Raw genomic sequence first — 21,818 nt, 5'->3', positions numbered from 1 at the left:
ATCCTATCCTGCCTATGCCCTACTTTACAAAGTTCACTGAAATCAGGCCGTGTATCCATAACAGATCTCACAAGTATTTCATTTCCTGATGCATGAGATAGTCCCACATTGGTCATGGAAAGGGAGATGCCTCTGGCTAGACAGGTCCTGTGATGAGTGGGAGGCACACTGGAGCAGAGCTGCAACACTAACTGCCACCAAGGACATGTGTGCCTCCTTGCACTTCTTTTTTGGGGTAGATTCCTGAAAGCTGGCAAACCTCCCTCTCCCTCTGGTCCTTCTGCTGGAGCTTGCATGCCAGGCACAGCTGCAAAGCAGATCAGAGGTGAGGTTGATTGGCTGTGTCTGGAAAATTGGGTTGTGCATTGGGAGAGTTGGCAGTGTTGCAAATTCATGAGGGGGAGGAGTAATGCTGAGGGAGCAAGAGGTGGAAATCATCTGTATGGAATGCACGCTGCATGAGTGAGACTGTGAGTCCGAAGGAGAAGACCTTGGGTACAGTGCCACCCTTTACATTAGCCTGTGTCCTTGCATGCCCTCAGGTAGGAGACTTGCGTAAAAAGATCTTTGCAAAGTCTGATGCATTGCGAAGACCCAGTGAATTCTAAACCGAGAGTTGGTTTCGGATGCCAGCACGTAAGGCAGGGCTCTGGGGCCCCAGCTGGCCTGGAGGAGCTGCAGTCAGCTGGTGTATGCATGCAACTCCCGGCAGGCATTCTGCAAGCCTGATACTGGTTCTGAGTGAGAAATGCGAGAGCACACACTACAGATTTGATATCCTGACAACATATCGTCTCCATGTGTTGCCTCGGGTCAGGCTCATGCTTGGGTAGAAGGACTCTGAATATTTGTCGTTCATGCTACCAGCTGCCTGCAGAATCCTGTCCTAGTATGCAGCCTGCCTGTAAATGCCTTTCCCTTCAACCTAGCAAACCAGGATAAATCACTGTCCATTGATGGGTCCATTAAAGAAGCCCTAGAAATCATCACTGGACTCTTACATGGAAGATCTTGCAAAGCCAACATGCAGGGATTCAGTTCTGTTCACCGGACAGGCTGGCTTCTGAAATGGAGAAAAAAGAGATGCAGAGAAAACAAGATGGTGCCAGTCCTGGGGGAAGATGGAGATTGTTTACTGGAAGAGTCACAGCCACCGATGTAGTCTTTTTCCCAGGCTCTGGGAGCCGCCCTGGCCAAGTTGTGCTGGGGATTGGCTGCTGCCTCCTTCATATTAATTTTTTCAGCTAAATGGTTTCTTCTGAGTATGTGAATATAATCAGTGGAGTGTGTAAAACTCCCAGGTTTGACCCTTGCTGGGCTCAGTGCTTCTTGTGGTATAAATTTCTCAGGCATAACATAAATGTGTAATGGATTAAAGCTTTAATAGTATCCGTTCAGCAGTTGACTTAAGCAGGTGATGACAAGAGGGGCTGGTAATGCTGCTTTTGTTGGATGAAGGATATGCCGGGCATGCTGCTTATGTGTAACCCAATAGCACTATTCTGTTCTGAGTGGTCCTTGCTAGTAATTATTCCCCATCCTACTTCCTTTGCCCCCCCCTCATTTGCCTCCAAAATGTCATTCTCCTGCTGAGGATGGGCAGGCACACACTTATCATTCCCTGCTGAGCTTTCTTGCCCTCAATAAATACATTCCAGGCTTATGTTCAGGGCCTCTGGCCTAGCTCTCTGTGTGGAGGGCATAATTCCTGTTCCCCAGCCGGCATAAGCAAGGCATGGCCTGTTCAGACCCTTCCCAGCAGCGATCAGCAGTGCTGCCATGGAAGTTTAAAGATGCAATGACAAAGCACTGCTCCCTGGTCCTTCTGTGTACACAGCTGGCAGAGAGCTCTTCCTTTCTGTTCTTACTAGCCCCAAAGGTGTTTGCTGCTGGATCATTTCTGGTTCCTTGGGCATGCTGGGAATCTGCATCAGAGCAGGTCTCACACTGCAAGGTTGTACTCGCAGAGACTTGTTCCCGGTGTGACACCATCCCTCCTTATTGCCTATCTTTCACAGCCAGGCTTGTAGCTGTGTTTTGTTGGAAAGTCTTGTCATACACACAGGGAAGTGCCTGGGCACTTGTATGCATACATGAGACAGTCAGAGATGCTGGTTTCCAAGAAAACTGTTTATGGACTACACCAATCCAAACTTTGGAGCTGCAAAATATAATTGGTTTTGATATGCCAGTGCACACTGAGTACAGAAAAACGAAGCATGTGGAGGATAGGGGAATGTAAGAATAAGGGAAAATAGCCCTTTACCCAGCAAAACTCACAGGTTTTATTAAAACAACTTCAAACTTACAGGTGCTATATATTACCAGCAAGGTAGCTAAGCAATGAAAAGAAACCTCCAAGCCTCTGGCACACAGGATCTTTCCTGTGTATCACCCACTGTTTATCTCACTCCTTGACCTGTGACAGATGAAAATTTAGGACTGTCTCTTCTAAATCATCTCCCTCCTGTATGCTTATTTAGGCCTGAGACTGCCATCTGCTCTTTGGTTCAGCTTACTTGCAGTGCCATGGACTGTAGAGTATCACTAAAAATAAACCAGAGCAAGCGTCTCATTCATCCATTCTCTTCTTGGTGCACTGTCCATGCAGCTGTCAATGGCTAGAAAGCATATATGGAAATCTGCAGAACAGTTATGTTTGTGATAGCAGAAATGATTACCCTGCATAGCGATAAATACTGCCCACAGCTTTTCTGGGAGCAAATCAAACCCCTTGTCCTCTTTGGCATGGATGTTTGCTTCAAACTTAAAATGATTTTCACTGATGTGAAAACATAGTGTGATGACAAAAACTGTGTCTGAGCCTGGGAGACACTGAATCTGCTCAAAGGGGTCTGTATCCCTTCAAGGTCTTGCAGGATTAAATCCAACACCTTTCCTTCCACCTTTGCTTTAGAAAGAGAGGTTTGACAATTTGAAGGCTCAACGTAGGTTTATAGAGCTTTGCCATCATGCCTCCAGAGCAATAAACGAAACCAGAAATATCTGTCATTAACAATAAAATAGTGATTTATCTGCTTGCAGTGAAACTTTACGCTTTGACAAGTCAAGTTATCAATGGGGAGATGCAGTTCTACGCCAGGGCCAAACACTTCTACCGGGAGGTGCCAGCCACAGAAGAGGGCATGATGGGAGACTACATTGAGCTCTCCAATACAGACATTGAATCCTCCAGGGAGTTTCTCAGGAAGTTTGTTGGGGTGAGTCATTTAATCCCATCTTCTGCAAGAAACAGTGATGATGTGTCATAAATGACATGCACTGTGCCCAGTCACATATATTTTAAATGGCACCATATGTTGTATGTGATATGCAGTCACAGGTCATAACTGATGGGCATTGGGTCTAGTAATGTATTCTGCCAGCTCATGCATCATCATAAATACACATTTTGCCTGGCCTTAGGTCATTATTTACCTGGTTTGCATCCTTTTCTTATTCTCCAAAGCTGTGAAAAGGATTGTGCAAGGAGTTCTTATAGTTGTGTTTGGGTAGAAGATTAATTCTCAGTGCAGGACAGGGACCTTTCGTGATAAAATCATTGCTGGCTTCAGTGGGAGATTTGTCTGTGCAAATTCCTGCAGTCCATTTGGGAAAGTAGCTGAGACTAAATGCCAAGTTTCTGTTTTGCCTATTTATAGATATTACTGAGAATGCTGCAGCGAAACCCAGCCCCCCCCCCCCCAACATTAGGAGTATATAGAATAAGCTTCCTGCATTAGGAAAAATATTTTGTTTCTTGAACATTCCAGTGTCACGTTGCAGGCAGATTTCTAAAGGTCTGCTTTGACCTGAGATGCAAAGTAGGATTTTAAAAGCACCTGCAATAGCAATGTCACTTTGGCACTTAGTTTTCTGAAAATCTTGTTGGTGCCTAAATGTGTCTTTAGGAATCTGAAAATCTTTGAAAGTGTGGCCTGATGGTTTTCTGACTGTCCTCTCTTCCCAGAGGAAAAGCCCACTAAATTAACTCAACAACAGTATTAGATGCTGAAGAATCCACAAAGCTACAGAAAAACAAATTTCTTAATTTCTCCTGCTCACAAGATGACTAGTTCTATATAAAGCTACCACAGATCTTTCATTTTCTGCTCAAATGTACAAATTTGGGATACCCAGATGACCATTTTTTAGTTTTAATGATCCACCTCAATAAGTTAATTAGATGTTGTGTATAAAAAAAGGGCACCGTTTAATTGGATTGGGATGGAAAATGAGTGTGGCTTAACAGACAGAAATCCTGTATAGCAGTGAAGGGCAACTGGCGGCAAAGTTTGCTGTACCTGATACAGGGAGGCTTTTGGGGCAGTGAGCCAGCAAACCACGAGTGAACAGCTACATTTTCTTTTTTAACAATCATTTGTATTAATGCTAATGCACAACTGCTTCACATTTCAAAGCCTCGCTATATCAGGCTTTCTACAAACACAAAGTGAGAACCTGATGGTAAAATGGCATTTTCAGAAAAAATTAAATGCAACTTATAAGCCAGAGCCAGTTCAAGGCATATTCCTTAGGTTTTACTTAAGTCTTGTTTTAAGGACATGTGTGGAATTCAAGTGGTGCATAAGTGTGTACTCAGGGAAAGTTTTTACGCTTCCTAGACATCATACAGATTCAGTTTACTGAATGGCAGGTTTTTATCACACAGTTACACTTTCTCATTTCCAAGACCTGAAAAGGAAAGAAGTACAGTCTGTAGCAGAGTTTCACATGCCAAAGAGAAATCATACCCAATGCATCAGGTGTGATGAGAGATACAAAATACTCCAGAGCAGAGTTCCTACTATTATTAGCCAGGGATAGAAAGGATACTCTGAATGGCCAAGATCAAACAAGGGGGGGGAGGGGAAAGGAACAGAAAGGAATCTGCACATTTTGCTAATTCTGATCTAGTTTGTTAAAGCCTGTCCTCTGTTGAGATACAGGCAATTGGTTATGTTTTATTATGGTTTATTTTCCTTTCTTACTACTGCAATTTGAATCCTACTTAACTAGATACAGATATTTACTGGCTTTCTGTAGTAGTAACTTTATTGTAAAGCTAATTTGAGTTATGTCTTCCCAAGTTTATGGCTCTATGATTTTTTTTTTCCCAATAAGGTCATTAAGATAGAAAAAAAAGCAATTTGCTTCACCCTAATATAAACTCTACTTTCTTTTTTGAAGAGAATTTTAACAAAAACAGAAAATAGGAAAATAAGTTTCAGATCAACTGAACATATTTCACTTTTTTTAAATTGTTTTACCCTCTGAAAAACTTCTCCTTTTGTTTTCAAGAGTTCAAGACAGTTCCAAAATGAAAAATGCTGTTTTAAAAATGAGAAGTTGACAAGTTTTTTTGTTTTTTTTCCTTGAAAGTCATGAAAAAGAAGTATCTTGACATTTTCAACATTCTTCCCCGTGTTTTTTGGCTATAACTATTCTCTAGATTTGAAATACCATTTTCACAGAGACTTTTATTCTTCCAAAGCTTCATTTTCTGGCAAAACTAGCACTCCTTAAAAAACAGTTGCCCAGTTCCACTCAAATTACCCCTCTTGAGTTAGTTTGGCTGGTGTGGAAATGCCACACAGTGACATTTCCCTTACATGACTGATGTTGCATACTTTCAGGTATGGCATTTCTTAGCATGATTCTTAGCACTACTGTAAACTGAGCTACAGATTTCTTTACCATTGGAGAATTTATCTTGCCTGGGCACATGGAGGGGATTACGGAAAGAACTAAGGATTTCACTTACGTTTTAGCCTGTCTCTTTCCCAGGTGAGTCAAACTGAGTTAAAAGTGCCACTGTGCTCAAGTTAAGAGGTTTTATGTGTGTGTGGGAAGAACTCAAACCAAGAGCAACATTACTTGAGCCAACAGTGCTGTACAGACAAGGTATAGGCTGTCTTAGGTACAGTCAAACTTGATGGGGTTATCAGCAGAGCTATAGCACTGTGTATTTATGGCACTGTTTAATGCCAGTTAAAGCCTTGATGTCCACATAGACGCTGTGTTTTCAAGTGCCTGATCCAGAGTAGTGTGTGAAAAAGGAAATAAAGAAAACAAAGAAACTATTAATTCAGGAACAGTTGTGATCTATAGATGTGGGAAATAATACAGATGGAGATTATATTAACTTTATAGTTCCCTTTCTGCCCTACACCCTTTCTCCCTTTCTTGTCCTTAGTTCACCTGCCTGATTAGTTATTTGCTGAATTGAAAAGGTTCTTGAAAGTGATTTTTCTCCTGTTTCATCAGGAAGGTGGAAGAGATGTTGTTGAAAACCTGATTTATTATTCTTTTAGTTTATAAGGAAACCCACTGTGATTTTTACCTGTTTCTTGAACTCTTGATTTCTTTTTTATCCTACATATCTACACTGCCTTCCTACCCTTCCAAGACCTGAAGTGGCATCAGGAACATAATCCACAGCTCTTTTATCCCTAAGGAAACTTGTGAGTGCCCTATCTAGCCTTACAGAAGAAGTTTTGGGTGTGTATGTGTCCTAAATGATAGTGATTCTGTGTAATGGGAAGCAGGTAATCAGAGGAGCAGTCAATCTTAAATTGTGAAGCCTGTTCTGGCTTAAAATTTTCACTTATACTATTTTTTAAAATAAGGAGTCTGATTTTCAACTCAATTACGCTTTTGGGAAAATGATTGCCTTCCAAAGAAAATGTTAATACCCTGTCAAAGCTCTGAGCATTTCCAAACTGAAAATATATTAGCTGAACATGGAATTATGTCAACATTTTCATTACAAACAGAGCCGTGGTGCTTCACAGGGCTTCTCAGATGATTGCCTGAAGCTGTGGCTCCCTTTCAGTGAAGTGTGGAATCAAGCTTCATCTCCCATGATTGTTCCCTTTCCTTCTCAATGACAAATGGAGATGTGTCATCAGAGGTCCTTGTCATGACACATCATGGGAGATGAATTTCCTGTTTCGAGTGAGGTCCTGTAACTATAGGTTCTCTGAAACACAAATGTCAAGGAAGTTATACAGCTTTTTGTTGAATTCTTTTAGTTGTTTTGGTAAATCATCCTGGTTTTCTCACCAGCTTTCTCAAAGATTTTTACTTAATCACATCAGTGTAGGCCTGTATGTATCTGCCAGCAAACAATATGGAAATCCACCTTGTAAAGATCCAAGACACAGTTCCTTCTCCTTTCATGAACTCCTTGTTACAGCTTAGCCTGGTCCTCCGTAAAAGCCACATGCTCCTAAGTGCAGCCTGTGAATGAAGAATGGCTCACATTTTCTGGCTAACTACAAACAGGTAGTCTCCAGAGTCCAATAGGGTTGAAGGCTTGTGGACTCTTGCATACATCAAGAGATTAATCTTCCCAGGTATACAAATTGGAGCCCTGGAGACTGGTGAGAGCCTTTGAGGTCCTTGTGCTCTTTCTACAGTTACTGTATGTAACCAGATGCTCAGCCGGGCTATTCATAGTCATGTCGCTGACGGTACTGTCCTTTGACCTTAATAATCTACTGAATTACCCACTGAAACAAGGCCAAAAAAGCAGCCAGTTACATGATTTATGCTTGGTCATTACAGAGGGGGTCGCCCAATAAGCAGGAAGAGTAAAACCCTTCCTGGGCTTATTTCCTTCAAGAATGGTAAAGTTGCAATAGGGGCTTTGGCCCATAGCTTTCACTTCAACACTAGGTTTCAGAGGACAGGGAAAAGGTGTTTACATTTGCTTTTAATATATTTGTTTAACAGATAACTTTGGCTAGGGGAGCTCCAATCCCACAGTCAGTACATGTACGGACTTAAAATTTCTGTTTTACAGAACAGCAGCAGGCTCTTAAGAGCCGTTTTATAGCTAGAATGGAAGCTTTAAGGGTGAAATACAGCTTTCATTATAAAGCTTCTTTTACAGTGACTCATTATTTTCTCATAGACATAGCCTTTGTGCCACACTTTTCATGTCTGATCTCTTTCCAGAGGTGATATTTATGAAGAAAAAAGAACAGTAAAGCAAAATCTACTCAATCATCTTTCTTGTCTCTATGCCTGAAAAAGAATTTATGTATATGCTCCAGGCCAGACTTTTTGAGTTGTCATAAGTTACCTGCAACTCCAAGATTTTTGTTCAAACACAGCTTGTTTTGAAAACTGCACTCTGATCCTAAGGATGCTGTGCATCTGCAGAGATGTCCATGGGCATCTGGGAAGTTCTGTGCTGCAGAAGTTACTTCTTGCATGCAGTATTTGGTGTTTACTTTTTTGTTAGGCCTTAACAGGGCTCAGAATGAGGCTTATCTAGCCACATAGTTGGCTGTGAGGTGTGAATATTTGACAGGTGAAGTTGCAAGGACTTTACAAAGACCAGTGGATCTTCTGAGAAAGCTAGGAGCTTGTGACAGGTTATGTTTCTTCTTATACCAAGCAAAAATTTATTATAGAGCAGTAAATGCAGGGCTGCAATGAAGAAATCTGATCAACAGCAGCCTGGGAATACAGCAGCCCAGCTTGGCTCACATGTAGGTGCCCAAAGATACTGTCCCAGGTTCTTTACCGATCTTGCAACAGCTGTGCACAAAGGAAACAAGACACTAGGCTTGGTGGGCTAGAGGCCATAGTGGGTAGCATAGCTGCTGTGATCTTTCAGGTGGTATTTTTTGGACTTCAAATTATTTTCTTGTATCCCACAGGGTGTGGGGAAAGCTGGCACCAACCGTGCCCTGGACTGTGGCTCTGGCATAGGTCGTATCAGCAAACATGTCCTGTTACCGGTTTTCAAGAGCGTGGAGCTAGTGGATATGATGGAGAATTTTCTGGCTGAGGTCCCGAACTACCTGCAGGACAAGGAGGACAGAGTAGAGATGTATTATTGCAAAAGCCTCCAGGAATTCACTCCAGCCCCGCAAAGATATGATGTCATCTGGATTCAGTGGGTTTCAGGTTAGTTCAACATGATTCATTCAGCCCAGCATCTCAGAGAGCTGTATAGCCTGTGCTAAAGTCTATTTAAAAGAACGGTGCAGCTGTAAAAGAAGGTTCTCAAATCTTTGGAACTGCTTCCTAAAATCTCACAAGAGACTTTCGAGAGTTCTTCCCAGCCACACACACAGTGGGTATACACCAAGTTGTTTTTATCCAGGTCACATACTGGAGAAAGGTCATGTTCTTGGAGAGTAGCCTGCATGCTAAGGTGCAGCTGAGGAGTAAGCCTCCTGTTGCCAGTGCTGCAGACAGATACACAGGGTTGGCCTCACCTCTGAGCAGGGATTTCTGAATCTGATGATTATCCGCACTTGGGGGTATTTCAGGAAACAATCTGAAAAAAGCCATAGTGAAATCATGAATACCTGTATACCAGATTGTCTTAAACATGCACTGATGCTTATCAAACTGGTTCATTTAGCTATGTCCCACAGTACACCTTCATATAAGAAATATCTACTTCTTCTCCTGCAGCATCAAGAGCAGCAGACTGGCTATGAGATAATGTGGGCAATGTTCCTTACCAAAAAAAAAAAAAATCTTATTTTTTCCTAGAAAACCTGCTGCAGTGCCTAACTGTCCTTCCAGTAAGGTTTTCTCCTCCTCTGTGAACCTCAGTTTCCATGGTGCAGTTCTAGCTGGCAGAACTCATTATTCTAAAGTACAAGAGGAGGCCTGAACAACTCTTCAAAACCCTGGAGATAACAGTTTCTTGCTAGGCAAAAAGAAAGATAAATGTGGAGAGATTAGCACAGAAGATGGTTTTATTCAGGAACACTTATTTTGTCCCCTGGTCTTAAAAAATAATGAAACTGAGCTTCTTTGTACAGTCTTTGTAGCTGTACAAGCAAATTGCTTCAGAACAGTATAATATTCCTTTGTATTTTTGCTTTTCTTGGATAACCATTCATTGCAGTAAATGTAGCTCCTGCCTCATCTTTTGACCAAATCCAAGTCAACATGAGACTGAATGAGCTACGGCTTGTCTGAGGCTGTGCTGATCAGCTATGTGGCTGCTGCTGAAGGGCGCATGTACCTTTTCTTTAGCATAGACACAGGTCTGAATCTCCTTCCTCCATCAATTTAAATGAAATATGTAGTGATCTTAAGCATTAATCAAACTTCTACCCTGATCTTGAAATGGGCGGAAATCCACCAGCAAGCTCAATGCTTTTTGGTGGAGCAAGGGCAGGTCTGATAGAGAGCAACACCATGAAGAACTCATTTTCTTCAGGAACTAGGCTAAAAGCTAAGTTAAGAGAACATTAAGTTCCAAATTAGGTGTTGAAAAGCTTCAATGAATCTTGCCGATGCAATCTTGATTTGTCTTATGTATGTATAAGTATATGAGCCCAAGCTGTTATTTTGTGGAAAAACTAAAATTAAAAAGAAATGCAAGTTTACACTTCCTATAGCAATTACATTTTCCTCCAACTTGAAAGGTATTCAGCATTTTTGGGTCTTTTTTCTTTTTCTTTTTTTTGGGGGTGTGGTTAAAGAAACCTGACATGCTATGTCAAAATGTGGTTTTGAAATGACAACTTCTATTTATAAAAGTTTAAATCTTTCATCAAGAAAACTAAATATTTTGACTAGAAAATACAAATGATTATTTTTTTCAAGTTTTTTATTCAGTTTCTGTCCACCTGTCCCTGATAATTCATTTTAGATGTTTCATGTGTGAGAGTTCTCATTTTGCTATTCTCTGAGCCCTGCACTACTGTCCTTAATGTAACAGAAGTATTGATCTTTGAGAAGGAAGGGTAAAAATCACAATCTCAATAACATATTGAAAAAAAAGTGCAGTTTTTAAGGGTATATGGTATACACAGAAATCACAACAGTTTGGGGTATTATAAAAGAGTTTGGTAGTTTGGAAGATCTTGTATTCCTCACTGGATCTTTGATCCAGAACCCCTTTGATGGGTTCATAATGTTACACAAAGTTATGGAGATTTGTAATATTAAAAGACAGAAGTGGCTGTTAGATTTTCTAGTTTGACCTACTCTATATCACAAGCTGTTCTTTTCATTCCTTTACCCTTGTACTGAGCCAGTAGTTTGTGTTCAATTAAAATGTATCTTGAGAAATTCAGCCATGCTTGATTTGAGGACTTCAAGAGGTGGTAAACACCACTTCTGTTGGTAGCTTCCAATGGGTAATTACTTACACTGTTAAACAGTTGTCACTTATTTCCAGTATGAATTTGTTTGGCTCGAGCTTCCTGCCACTGATTCTTATTATGACTTTAACCACCAGATTAAAGAACCCTTCAGCACCCAGTATTTTCTCCACTATTCCCATTGACTTCTGTCCGCATCTGTTGCTACTACTAATATGGATCCTAAATATTGATTTGAGTTTGTAATTGTTAATCTCATTGATTTGCTCAAGATTTCATAATTAAATCTGACAAGACCAGTACTTCTCCTGCAATAAATAGGGTATAGAGACTCAGATCAAGGCACCGTTCTGATGTGTACAGGGGGAGTCTGTCTGAATGGTTAATAGTGATCTATTTTCCATCTCTTCATCTGTAGGATATCTGACAGATAAAGATCTCCTGGAGTTTCTCATCCGGTGCCAGAATGGCTTGAAGGCTAATGGTGTTATCATTCTCAAGGACAATGTAGCCAGGGAGGGCTGTATCCTGGATTGTCTGGATAGTAGTGTGATCCGAGACCTGAACATCCTCCACAGCCTCATTGAAATGAGCGGACTCACCATCCTACGAGAGGAGAGGCAGGAGGGATTCCCTGAGCAGTGTGTCCCTGTCTGGATGTTGGCCATGCAGAAAGGCCCTGGCCATTCCTGATTGCATAGTGAGACTGCAGAGACTGGACTATGGATGAACTGCAGGACTGGGCAGGAGAGAAGCATCTATTAGAATCCTCCTAACCATGCGCTACTACTACTACAGCTCTAGGGCAGGCATTCCTAAAGGGCTGGGAGAGAATCACAGTTGAGCCAGCTTCTCCAGGGAATAAATAGTCTGCTTGTAAATCCTGCCTGCTTCATCATTCTCTCCATTTTTAAAAGCTTTTCTAACAGCTCCTTGTCAGATCAACTCCTTTGGTTAAGGAGTCAATACTGGACAAAACTCAACTAATAGAAAAATAATTAGGTCCAAGGTTTCTGTAGCGGCTAATACATTTTGGAGTGTTCTGTATGAGGTATTAACAAATAAGTCTGGTTTTTACTATGGCTCTTAAATCATCCTGGAATTTAAGAAGGATCTGTCAGATCCCTGAAGCAGGAAATTCAAATAACTTCTGGAAAACCTAACCCAAATTTTGACTGTCATGACTATCTGTACTTTAAAATATTTAAAACAAAAAAGGAAGGAAAGTTTTATCCATTTGTTGGCACCAGCTATGCAGTTTATTTATTTTTTTTTTTTTGCATTTCTGTCAGTTTGGACAGTAAGACAACCTGGTTAATTTTCCATTTTTAGGAACTACTTTATCTTCCTGATGTATCTGCCATAGAACAACAGTGGTGTGTAAGTGTTTTTGCATTCCAGGGGAAAACTTGGACGACAAATATGTGCATGTTTGCATTGAAATTTTGTGAAAAGATTACCCCGCAAATTACATTCTGGAAAATATTTTTTCAAAATGTTCACAGTGGAAACCACTTGAAAGCTTCCCTTTATTATTCATACCACTGTAAACGTCTTTCTTTCCCACATTCAGAACAAGTCTGGCACCATATGCAGAGCTAATGGGATTTCATGGGGCGTTAATAGTAAGACTGTAAGAAAAACTAATACAGTATTGTATTAATTAACAACTGTACTAAACTGCAGAGGGTGTTAGTGTAACCCAAAAGCATTTATGATTTATATTCAAACAGCAGCTGTATAAGCCTGGATTTGAAAATACTAACCCACATACCATCTCCTTAAGGCTCAGAGAAATTACACGTTAAGCTTCTTTTCTTCATATAGGCAGTGAAAGTGCTGTGGGAGGACAGAAGTTCATTTTGCAAAAATACTCAGAATTTGAAATTCTGCTTCATTCTGAATGAGGACAAGAAGGGAGAATTTTGAAATTCTTTATGAAGAATTTATCATGTTTTATTCCCCTGAAATGCAATTCTGGCAAAACTTACCAGACTTTTTGAAGAGTTGTATTATGACAAACCTCAATGTTCTGATGGAAAGGGCTCCTATAAAACATCCTCCACATGACTGTAGGAGCAATTGTCTGTGTCAAATATTGTCATCTGTGTTAGATTAACTCACATAGAAGCCTGAAGATAACAAGATCAGGGAAGCTCTCAGCTGGATTTTAGTACACTTTGCCATCCTTTGATAGCAAATAACCAGTTTTGGGTTTAATTGCATAACTCATCTTCTCTAGCAACATGGTTGCATATGTTGAGAATTTCCAATTTATGGCAGAGGGCTTCCTGCAGCCAAATCTTATCCAGTAATTGTTCTTTTAATGTGCCATCGCTAATTGTAGCATTAAGGAAAACAACCCTGGTGATTTGGTGAATCTCTGGCGTTTCATGTAACCTAGAATTCTATGGTTCCCATGACACAGATGCTTCTGGAATGTTTTGGCTAATTCTTCCATTCTAATCAACTGGAAATGGACATAAATTTAGTATATAATATTGTTAAAAACCCTAGGTGGACACTTAGATTCTGGAATTGTCCCAGAACTAAGTGCTTCAGATTCCCATTAAGCCACTACAATGCTTCCATTCTGCCGAGGCTGCTAAAAGACGATGTGGTTTTTGCATGCGAGTATGTGTAAATATCTGAAGGAAACCCAGTCATCCATTTTACAAGAAAGAGCCATCAGTCCTATAGTTAGTAACACTGATTAGCAATAACAGGAGAATATTTAAAAGGCCTTTACATAGATTGCAAGTTAATTTGTCCTTCACCATTTTTTCTTCCAGCCAGAGACATCTGCCACGATGCAGAATACTTGGAGGCTGCTGGAGATCCTAGTACAATCATGTCTATGCCAGGCATATCTTAATGGCATTGGTCACACAATGGTGAGAAAATGGCATTGTGCAAATAGGGAAGTAAACAATTTTATACAAATCTAAACAGCTGTCGCATCTCACAGGGCAGAATATATCAGCTGTTCACTTACACACCAGAGTGGGTGCAGTTTAGTAATGAGAGACATTGTTCCAAGATGTATGTAGAATTTGAAGTGGTTTAGGATGAAAGGTAGAATATAAATGACTGGTATTTTTATCAGTGAAATACATTTTTCAAGGTAAAAGTGATTTTCCCATATTTTGTTCATCTTTCTATATGAACTTCCAGAATACATATACATAAACATATAATGAAAATTGGTTCCCTTAACTATGTGAGAATAGACGCAAGTAAAATATTAATTTAATAGAAAACCCCATATTTCATGGTTCCCACATTCCTGGAAATTAATGTTTCATGGCTATGTTGCTTCCACAGTAAAATATTAAAGCTCTTCTGGTGACATAATGAACCTCAAGAGTAAAGAAACACAAGCCCTCCAGGGACTTAAATGCATGAAATTGCTGCAGACTGAATAATATTTTTGTTTCCTCCTTTTGAAGGTATATTTTAATTGAAGAATTCCCAGTCAACCAGTGTAGGCCACCCTGAAATGTTGATGAATATGGGTAAGAGCCATTTGTGGCTTAAACGTTCAGGGTGCTCTGGACTTTACCATAGTAAATAATAATAATAACAATAATAATAACAATAACTATAATAATAATAATGAAGAATCACAAATTTCAAACAGATCTTGCTTAGAAATCATCTATGTATCAGTTGCTCTTTGGTGTTCAAAGACTGGATAATCAACTCGGTTGCTCTGCCTCAACTTTCAAGTTATTTAAACCATACATTTAAAGAAGCCTTTAGCTCATCAGATTGCAGTAGGAGTTTGAATCCCATTTGTTTGGTGCTCATTTAAGACTTATTCCTGATCTCAGTGTTAGCAGAAATTGAATCCAGGATCCATACCCTGGCTAAGGTGAGGCTCACAGAACATTCAGGGTCCTTCAAGCTCAAGCCCTCATTCACCATCAACAGCTAATTAGGGAAATACCCAATTAGTCCTTCAATCAGATGTTTCTCCCAGGCAACCATTACTCAAGTAAATGCTTAGCCAAAGTGCAGTAAAGCCCACTTGCACCATGTCACCACAAAAGTTCTTCATAATGCTTGGTTTTCCCATATTGGGTCCAGTGCTTCTATTCTGTGTGACTGAAGGCCAAGTGTTATCTTTATTATATACGTATGAGGTTCCTTGCAAAAGACATCCTCAAACCCTGACAGTAGCCCCCAAATGCTACTGCAACCTAAACAAAATGTAAGAAAACAATTATAACAGCAGCCTGAACAGCGATCCCAACTGTGCAGCTCCAGTGTCCATCAAAGCTCAAGCTGTTCATATTCCGAAGGCAAGTCAGACATTACAAATGTTCTTTCATTCCTAATTGGAATAGAGCACCATCAGTTTTAAACATATTGCTGAATGGATGTTCTAAAGTATTTTGTTTCAGAAATACTGAAATAATCATACAGGATATTTTTAGTTTGACTTTCTTGTTTGGATGTTCATCTAATCTAGTCTAAACTGACATGTTAGGTGAAATGATAATATATAATATTGTAATAGTTGAAGTGAAACATCAGTTTTCTACAGAATATGCTAATAAAACCAGTACATTCCCTGCCCCCAAATTTAGTGAAACAAGTCATCAATTTCCAAAGAAAACAGGCATTTCAAGAGGAACAGTCCTGTCAAGAAATCTCTGCCCAAGCTCTTTTTTTCTCCAGACCTATCCCATCTATTCAGGCAGCTTGCAGTGTGTCTGGTCTAGGGAGCTGCCGCCTTAGGCTCTTTGACAGGCCAGAAGAAGAAACTGGCACCTCCAGAGCAATTCAGACCACCTCAGAGCTGAACTGGCTTGAAATAAGAGAGTTTCCCCTCATCCTGGTGGTTGTGCAGTGGGAATGAAAGTGCATCCTTGTTATAACCAATTCAGCATCTTCATCGTTAATGTCAAACAGAAGTGCAGTGTGCAGTGTGATCTGAGGAGCTATGACTATCAAAACCAGAAAAAGGCATGGACTTGGATAACCAAACACCCATTAAAAATCAAAGTTATGGTACCGGGGTGCTACATTAATGGGGGTGATGTATCACTGCATGATGCCAACTGACAAAAGCTTTGCCAGTTACTCCACTAAGAGTCCTGAGTACCTTTATGCCATTAACTTGTTTTTTTCATTCTCTTAATCCAGGCTCCCCAGAGCATTTACAATGACATATCAGACGGTAGGCCTGTCCAGAGGAACTTGACTGTTATGTGTAATTAAAACCAGTTGTGTTGCATCCCATCCCTCTTCTCTTCCTTTGATGCTTCTTCCAACTTGCCAAGAAAATCCCTCCTCCACTTGCCAAAAATGATTTGTTCTCTGTGGACATCACCACATCTCACTGAAGTAAAACAGATTACCTTTGATTTTAAGAGGAGGTTATTCTGTTTATCTGAGAACAATAACAACACGCTGTATTTCAAATGTACAGGTTAATACCTGTCTCATTCAATTGATGTCAAGTAGGCACTCCCAGACCTTTGTACCAAACAAAGCTCATGTTCTCATCATCGCCGTAAATAACAATATTTGTATGACACTATACATCCGTAGACCATAAGCTGCATTATCATTGTGTTCAGGATAAGGAAACTGAGGCACAGAAGGGTGATCTGGGCCACATTACAGCTTTACCTAAGTAGTAGCTGTGAGTGATTAACACCTCCACAAATCAGGCCACTACAGGAACTGCAGTGTGTTTTGCAGGTGGACGTAAACTTATTCTGGTTCTGCTTGGAGCAGATTGAAACAGCATGGTTATGGTTAGCCTGCTTATTACACCAACCTGATACGTCCTGCAAAGAAAGGGCTCAGGCTGAACATTGTGCTGAGGAACATAAACAGCTTCTGTTCCTTTCAAAGCATTGGAAGAACAACCTGGTGTATGCCTGCAGCAAAAATAAAGACAGAAAATTGGTGGAAAGTCTCTCTTCCCTGTATCTCTCTTCCAAAAATGTTGAATTTGAAGGCATTTCAACCTTGTGGTATTTTCAGGTGCCTGAGCCTAAGGTTTTAAGAAGCATTTGAAGATCCAGAAGTCCTATAAGTGCACTGTGGCTTAGTAGATACCTATTGGTGTCTTTGAATGCCTGTAATTCTGAAGATTTGGCTTGTAGGAAACTCAGCTTCACACAAGACTACATTTTCAGAATTAGCTAGAGACCAGATTTGAAAGGATTTAGGTACTTGTCAGTGGAGGTAGACATCTAAAGGGATTTCTAAAGCATGTGGCCAATTCAATCAAAGTTTAGCATCAGCATGTCTTTGAAAACCCCTTAGGGAGATGTAGGTATCTTAGGTAAAAATAATCTGACTTGATCTGAGACACCTAAATATAAAATGTCTCATCTAAGATAACTAGGCTCTCTTTGCAGTCAGTGGGGAAAAACTGGCCCATGCAGGAGACACTCATGGCAGGCCCATGCATTCATCCCATTCTAAGCAGATCTATTAAAGATCCAAGCAATAGCAAAGTCCTTCTGAACACTCCATTTAACTGTACCACCTTACAGTGACCTGAACTCAATTGTCGGTACATTATGCCTGATTGTTCCCCTCTCCCTAACCTCTGACAATGCCCTGTGAATGTAAAATCCTGATTCAGAGATTGTCTCTTCCCGATCTGTAGCAAAGATTCCCGAACAGTGGCACACATGCCACAAGTGCTGCTGAGCCTCCACAAAGCGGTACGCAGCACTTTCTGAGCAGCCTTCTGTGTGCTCATGCAGCCTGATGCTGCTGTGAGCAGCTTCAGTTCCTGCGGCCACTGCTGCTGGGGCAATACTCCAGCATGGAAATCCTCCCACACTCCTCCATTAACAGAGTAACAAACACACAACATCAAAAATCACAGGTCTAGCTTCAAAATCTTTGTTTGGAAGATTTCCCTCTCTGTGTACACACACAGTTAACAGTTTTACAGATGCCTATGCATACATGTGGGTTATATGCAGTTTGTGTTGGCCAAGGTGACCTGTGGTGCTTGGAATATGTGTGGCTTGCCAGCTTTTCACAAGGCATCTACTGCAGTGGAACAGGGACTGCTATGTAATCTGGATCCCCAGCCACACAAAGAAATGGTCCAGCACCATTTGCCAAGGGAACTGTTGCTGCATGAGCATTCAGTGTCATGTGCTCAACCTGGCTCCATTCCAGGGCTCCATGGCAGGATCCCTTGGGTGACACCTGGCACATCTCACTCATAAAACCCACTCAGATCTGCCTAGCCTCTTTGAATTAATGTTGCTTATATCTTAAGCCTCTCAGTCATGTGAGGATTTTGTAATGCGGTACATAGGATCAACTAAGATGACCTAATGACCTTGTGGCTCCCTTCAGTATGGCTGCATGTAATCACAGACATAAGATGCCTCTCACCTAATTTGGATATCTAGAAGACACTTGTCTGGGTCTAAGGTAATTGTCAAGACTTCCCATGATAGTCACTGGGAAGAGACCAGCTCCTCCCAAAAAACTTCTTCCCACCTGCGATGGTTATCCGTATACTCAACTGTATAGAAGGAGCCTACAGGACTGTCTTAGGTTCAGACAAGTCATTTTTAGGGGTTTAAGTGAGGCAAGATTAATTCCAGCTCGGCTATATGGGAATTTATGGACCTCACTGTGAGACTTCAGTGCATTCAAGTCTGTTTCTCCCACAGATGCAGAATTTGGATCTGCAGCCCCAGCTGTAAAAATCTTGCAACTCTGAGAGCCTCTACTGGAGACCAAAGCGAAGGCTGTCAGAGATTACTCCATCTTGGACCTTTTAGCATTTTTCTTTCAGAAGGTATGGGCACAGATACTCCTGAAAACTCAGTGGAGTACAAAATTACACTGATGTTTGGCTTGCACCTCCCCCAGATAGACGTGATGAGTTTGCTGAGAGGTTCTTTTTGCACTATTTTTACATGGTTTACTGATGAGCCAGGGCTGACCCTCTTTTGGGTCTTACCAAAGAACACACTAGTGTTATTTATGGATCAATACATGAGTGCATTGCTAAATAAGAAAGTGCCTTCTCCTAAAATCAGGGTACCATTGGCAAACTCTTAAAAATCCAACCCATAAAATAAACAGACTCCAGGAGTTACCTGTGACTCCTGCTACTGCAGTAACTTCAAGGTAACAAGCAGTCAATAAACCCCCATCAACAAAATCCCCACTGGGATCCAGCAACTGAGACTCTGAAGCAGCAGTCATCAAGAGAAACTAAGTGATTCAGTAAAACATTAAAGTTCCCAGAGGAACCATATTTGGGCTGCCTTGATTTGGTGAGAGAGGCAGCCCTGACCACTTCCAAAGGCAAAACGTAGGCCATTGAAGAGGCTCCTGTTTGGGTAGTGTCTGTAGAGCCACTCTGCTGTCTGACTTGCTCCCTGCCTGCGATTAAGCTGTGTGTCATCTCTAGCCGTCTAGATGCCAAGGCAGAGGGGCCCTGACCAAGTGAGTACTTGCTCACCCTACACTAAGTCATTTCACTGCTCAGGTAGGATTCAGTCCCTGTTCTTTTCTTCTCAGTCTTATAGATCCCCAGGCTGATGTTTGATAGCACCTTCAGTTTGCAGCATGCAGTAATTCCGATTTCAGCGGGCAGAGCAAACCCTGCCTTTGCCCTAACGTAGCCGAGATCAGTGACTAATTTTCTCTTTTTCTGGGCTCTTTCAGCACAGGCAGCTTTGCCATGACTCCCCCAATGGACTGCATTCTCTACAGCAAGGAGAGAAATGCCACCTCACAAAAGGTGGCTGAGCATATCATTGCAGTGATCCAAACCAGCCACGCAACATCCAGGACAGGTGCACATACCGAACAGAAAGGATTTAGGAACCAATGGACTACTTGCTGTTGCTGCGTTCTCAGGTAGACAGACCTACTTACAGTCAGGCTTTTATGGCCTCCAGCATCTCAGCATCAGAGCATGTTGTAATAACTAGTACATTGATCCTTTCCACCCTACTGTCAGGTGGGGAAGGACTAGTTAGCTTCATTACATGTATGGGAACCCCAGAAAGCAGAGTACGTTCATCTCATCTTATTTTAACTGTTTGGTCCAAGTGGTTATTGTGATTGCCTAATAATCAGGGAAGCAAAGCCGGTGCCTCTGCCAGACTTTTCAGTATATCCGATGCTGCTGGACAAATCCGACATTAGGAATATCCTGTCTCTCTCTGCTGATCAGTGATTTGGTCTTCAGCTGGGACCATATACCTTATGTTAAATGAATTGAATCCTACCTTGAGGGAAGAGAGGCCTTAGAGAATTGTATTCGTTAGAGGAGGGAACAAACCCAGCTCCCCTTAGTCACAGCCATGTGCTCATACCACTAAGCCATTTTCTCTCTTATTTGCATAAACTGAGGGGATTTGGGTTTCCAGCATGGTAAACAAGGATTTGACTACTTCCTCCCTCCTCCCAAATAACTTTCCCTGAAATTAACATGGTAAACAGAGCCCTTCTCTCAAAAAAGCCTTCCTGCTTGGTGTTGTTTTTGTAACTGATCCTCTGCTGCAAAACAAGCAACTCAAATTTCTGCTAAAAACAACCCAATGGAACCTCTTAACAATAACATTACAAGCAGTCTCCACTGCTGCTCCACGCTGCTCCACTGGGTCCTGTGGCAGAAGAGTGGACACCCACCCATGGATGGGTTTGTAATCCTGTGTGATAAAGAAGTGCTAGAGCAGCTGGCAGTGCACACAGAGTGGCATGGTGTGCCTTGCTCCCCTCCAGCTTTGGGCCCTGCTTGTCAGACAAGAGCAGACAGAGCAGCATCTAGATACCTGGGATCAGGAGCCAGAAAGAAGCTGTGGGCTCGTGTTGGGCATGTGTGAGTTGCAAAGGTGGTGGTGGGAAACGAGAGAGATGTTTGACATAGAAAGCAGGAGGCTTGACAGGCTGGAGTGTTTTCATCCTCAAACACCCCATTGTGAGAATGGCTTTCAAATAATGACATTTTAGGAAATAATAATCTTGTGTTTGTACTAACACCCTTTAAGGCTTAACTGCACCATGAAGGTTTCAAAATGAAAATTCTCACATTGCTAGAGAATGTAGAAGTGGATCTAACCTGCCTTTGCAGATGTCCTCCCTTTCTGTCCCATAACAAAGAGTGCACACAAACAGCTTGATGTATCCATAGAAGCATAGTGGCAGAAATCAAAGATCAAGACAAACATGATGAGTAAGGAGGAGGCAGAGTCATAGACCGGAGAAAACCAGGGATTGTGCTACTCCTTTTGACTGGGGAATAGTGAGAAACTTGCTGCCTATCACATAGTCTAGAAATATGTGTTGGAACTGTGCCTTCTAAATGTCTTTACTTAAGGTTAGGCCTAAAAGCACAAAGCTGCTTACAGCACTTTCATTCATAGGTCTCGAAGGATGCAGTGCAGAGAGAAGCATATCATAATCCCTACTGTAGAGGGGAAAACAATGGCCTGGAGCACTGTATCATTGAGTAGCCAAGTTGGGAATCCCATCTGAATCTGTCCTGTCTCTGGACAAAGCTGCCACTTACCTATGAGTACAACAGGTAAGTTTTTCACACGCTGGGGCTAGGTTTTCTTTGGCATGCTGTGTACCTTTCTGTCACCACCGAGCTGAGAATGACAGATAGCAACCAGCCCTCAGCCAGGGCCTCACTACTCCTAGAGGCAGAGCAAAGCCTGCAAGGAAAGTGTCTTGGTATGGTAGGATGGGAGTTCCAGCCAGGACAGCTGAGGT

The 21,818-nt window shown here is 41.5% G+C and overlaps 1 protein-coding gene across 2 annotated transcripts in view; it reads left to right on the top strand.

The window, feature by feature from the left end:
* Positions 1-19,927, top strand: part of NTMT2 (N-terminal Xaa-Pro-Lys N-methyltransferase 2) — a 41,032-nt gene extending 21,105 nt beyond the window's left edge. For both annotated transcript variants that reach the window (XM_080407441.1, XM_080407440.1), the window contains 3 exons: positions 3,046-3,221; positions 8,673-8,922; positions 11,506-19,927. In XM_080407441.1, the coding sequence (XP_080263567.1) occupies positions 3,046-3,221; positions 8,673-8,922; positions 11,506-11,780 (701 nt within the window). In that variant the 3' untranslated portion in view covers positions 11,781-19,927. The remainder of the gene's footprint in view (positions 1-3,045; positions 3,222-8,672; positions 8,923-11,505) is intronic.
* The last annotated feature ends 1,891 nt before the right edge of the window (positions 19,928-21,818 follow it).

The sequence above is a fragment of the Falco punctatus genome (genome assembly GCF_963210335.1).
Source record: "Falco punctatus genome assembly, chromosome: 11".
Taxonomy (NCBI): Eukaryota; Metazoa; Chordata; class Aves; order Falconiformes; family Falconidae; genus Falco; species Falco punctatus.
This window is presented reverse-complemented; position numbering and strand designations above follow the sequence as displayed.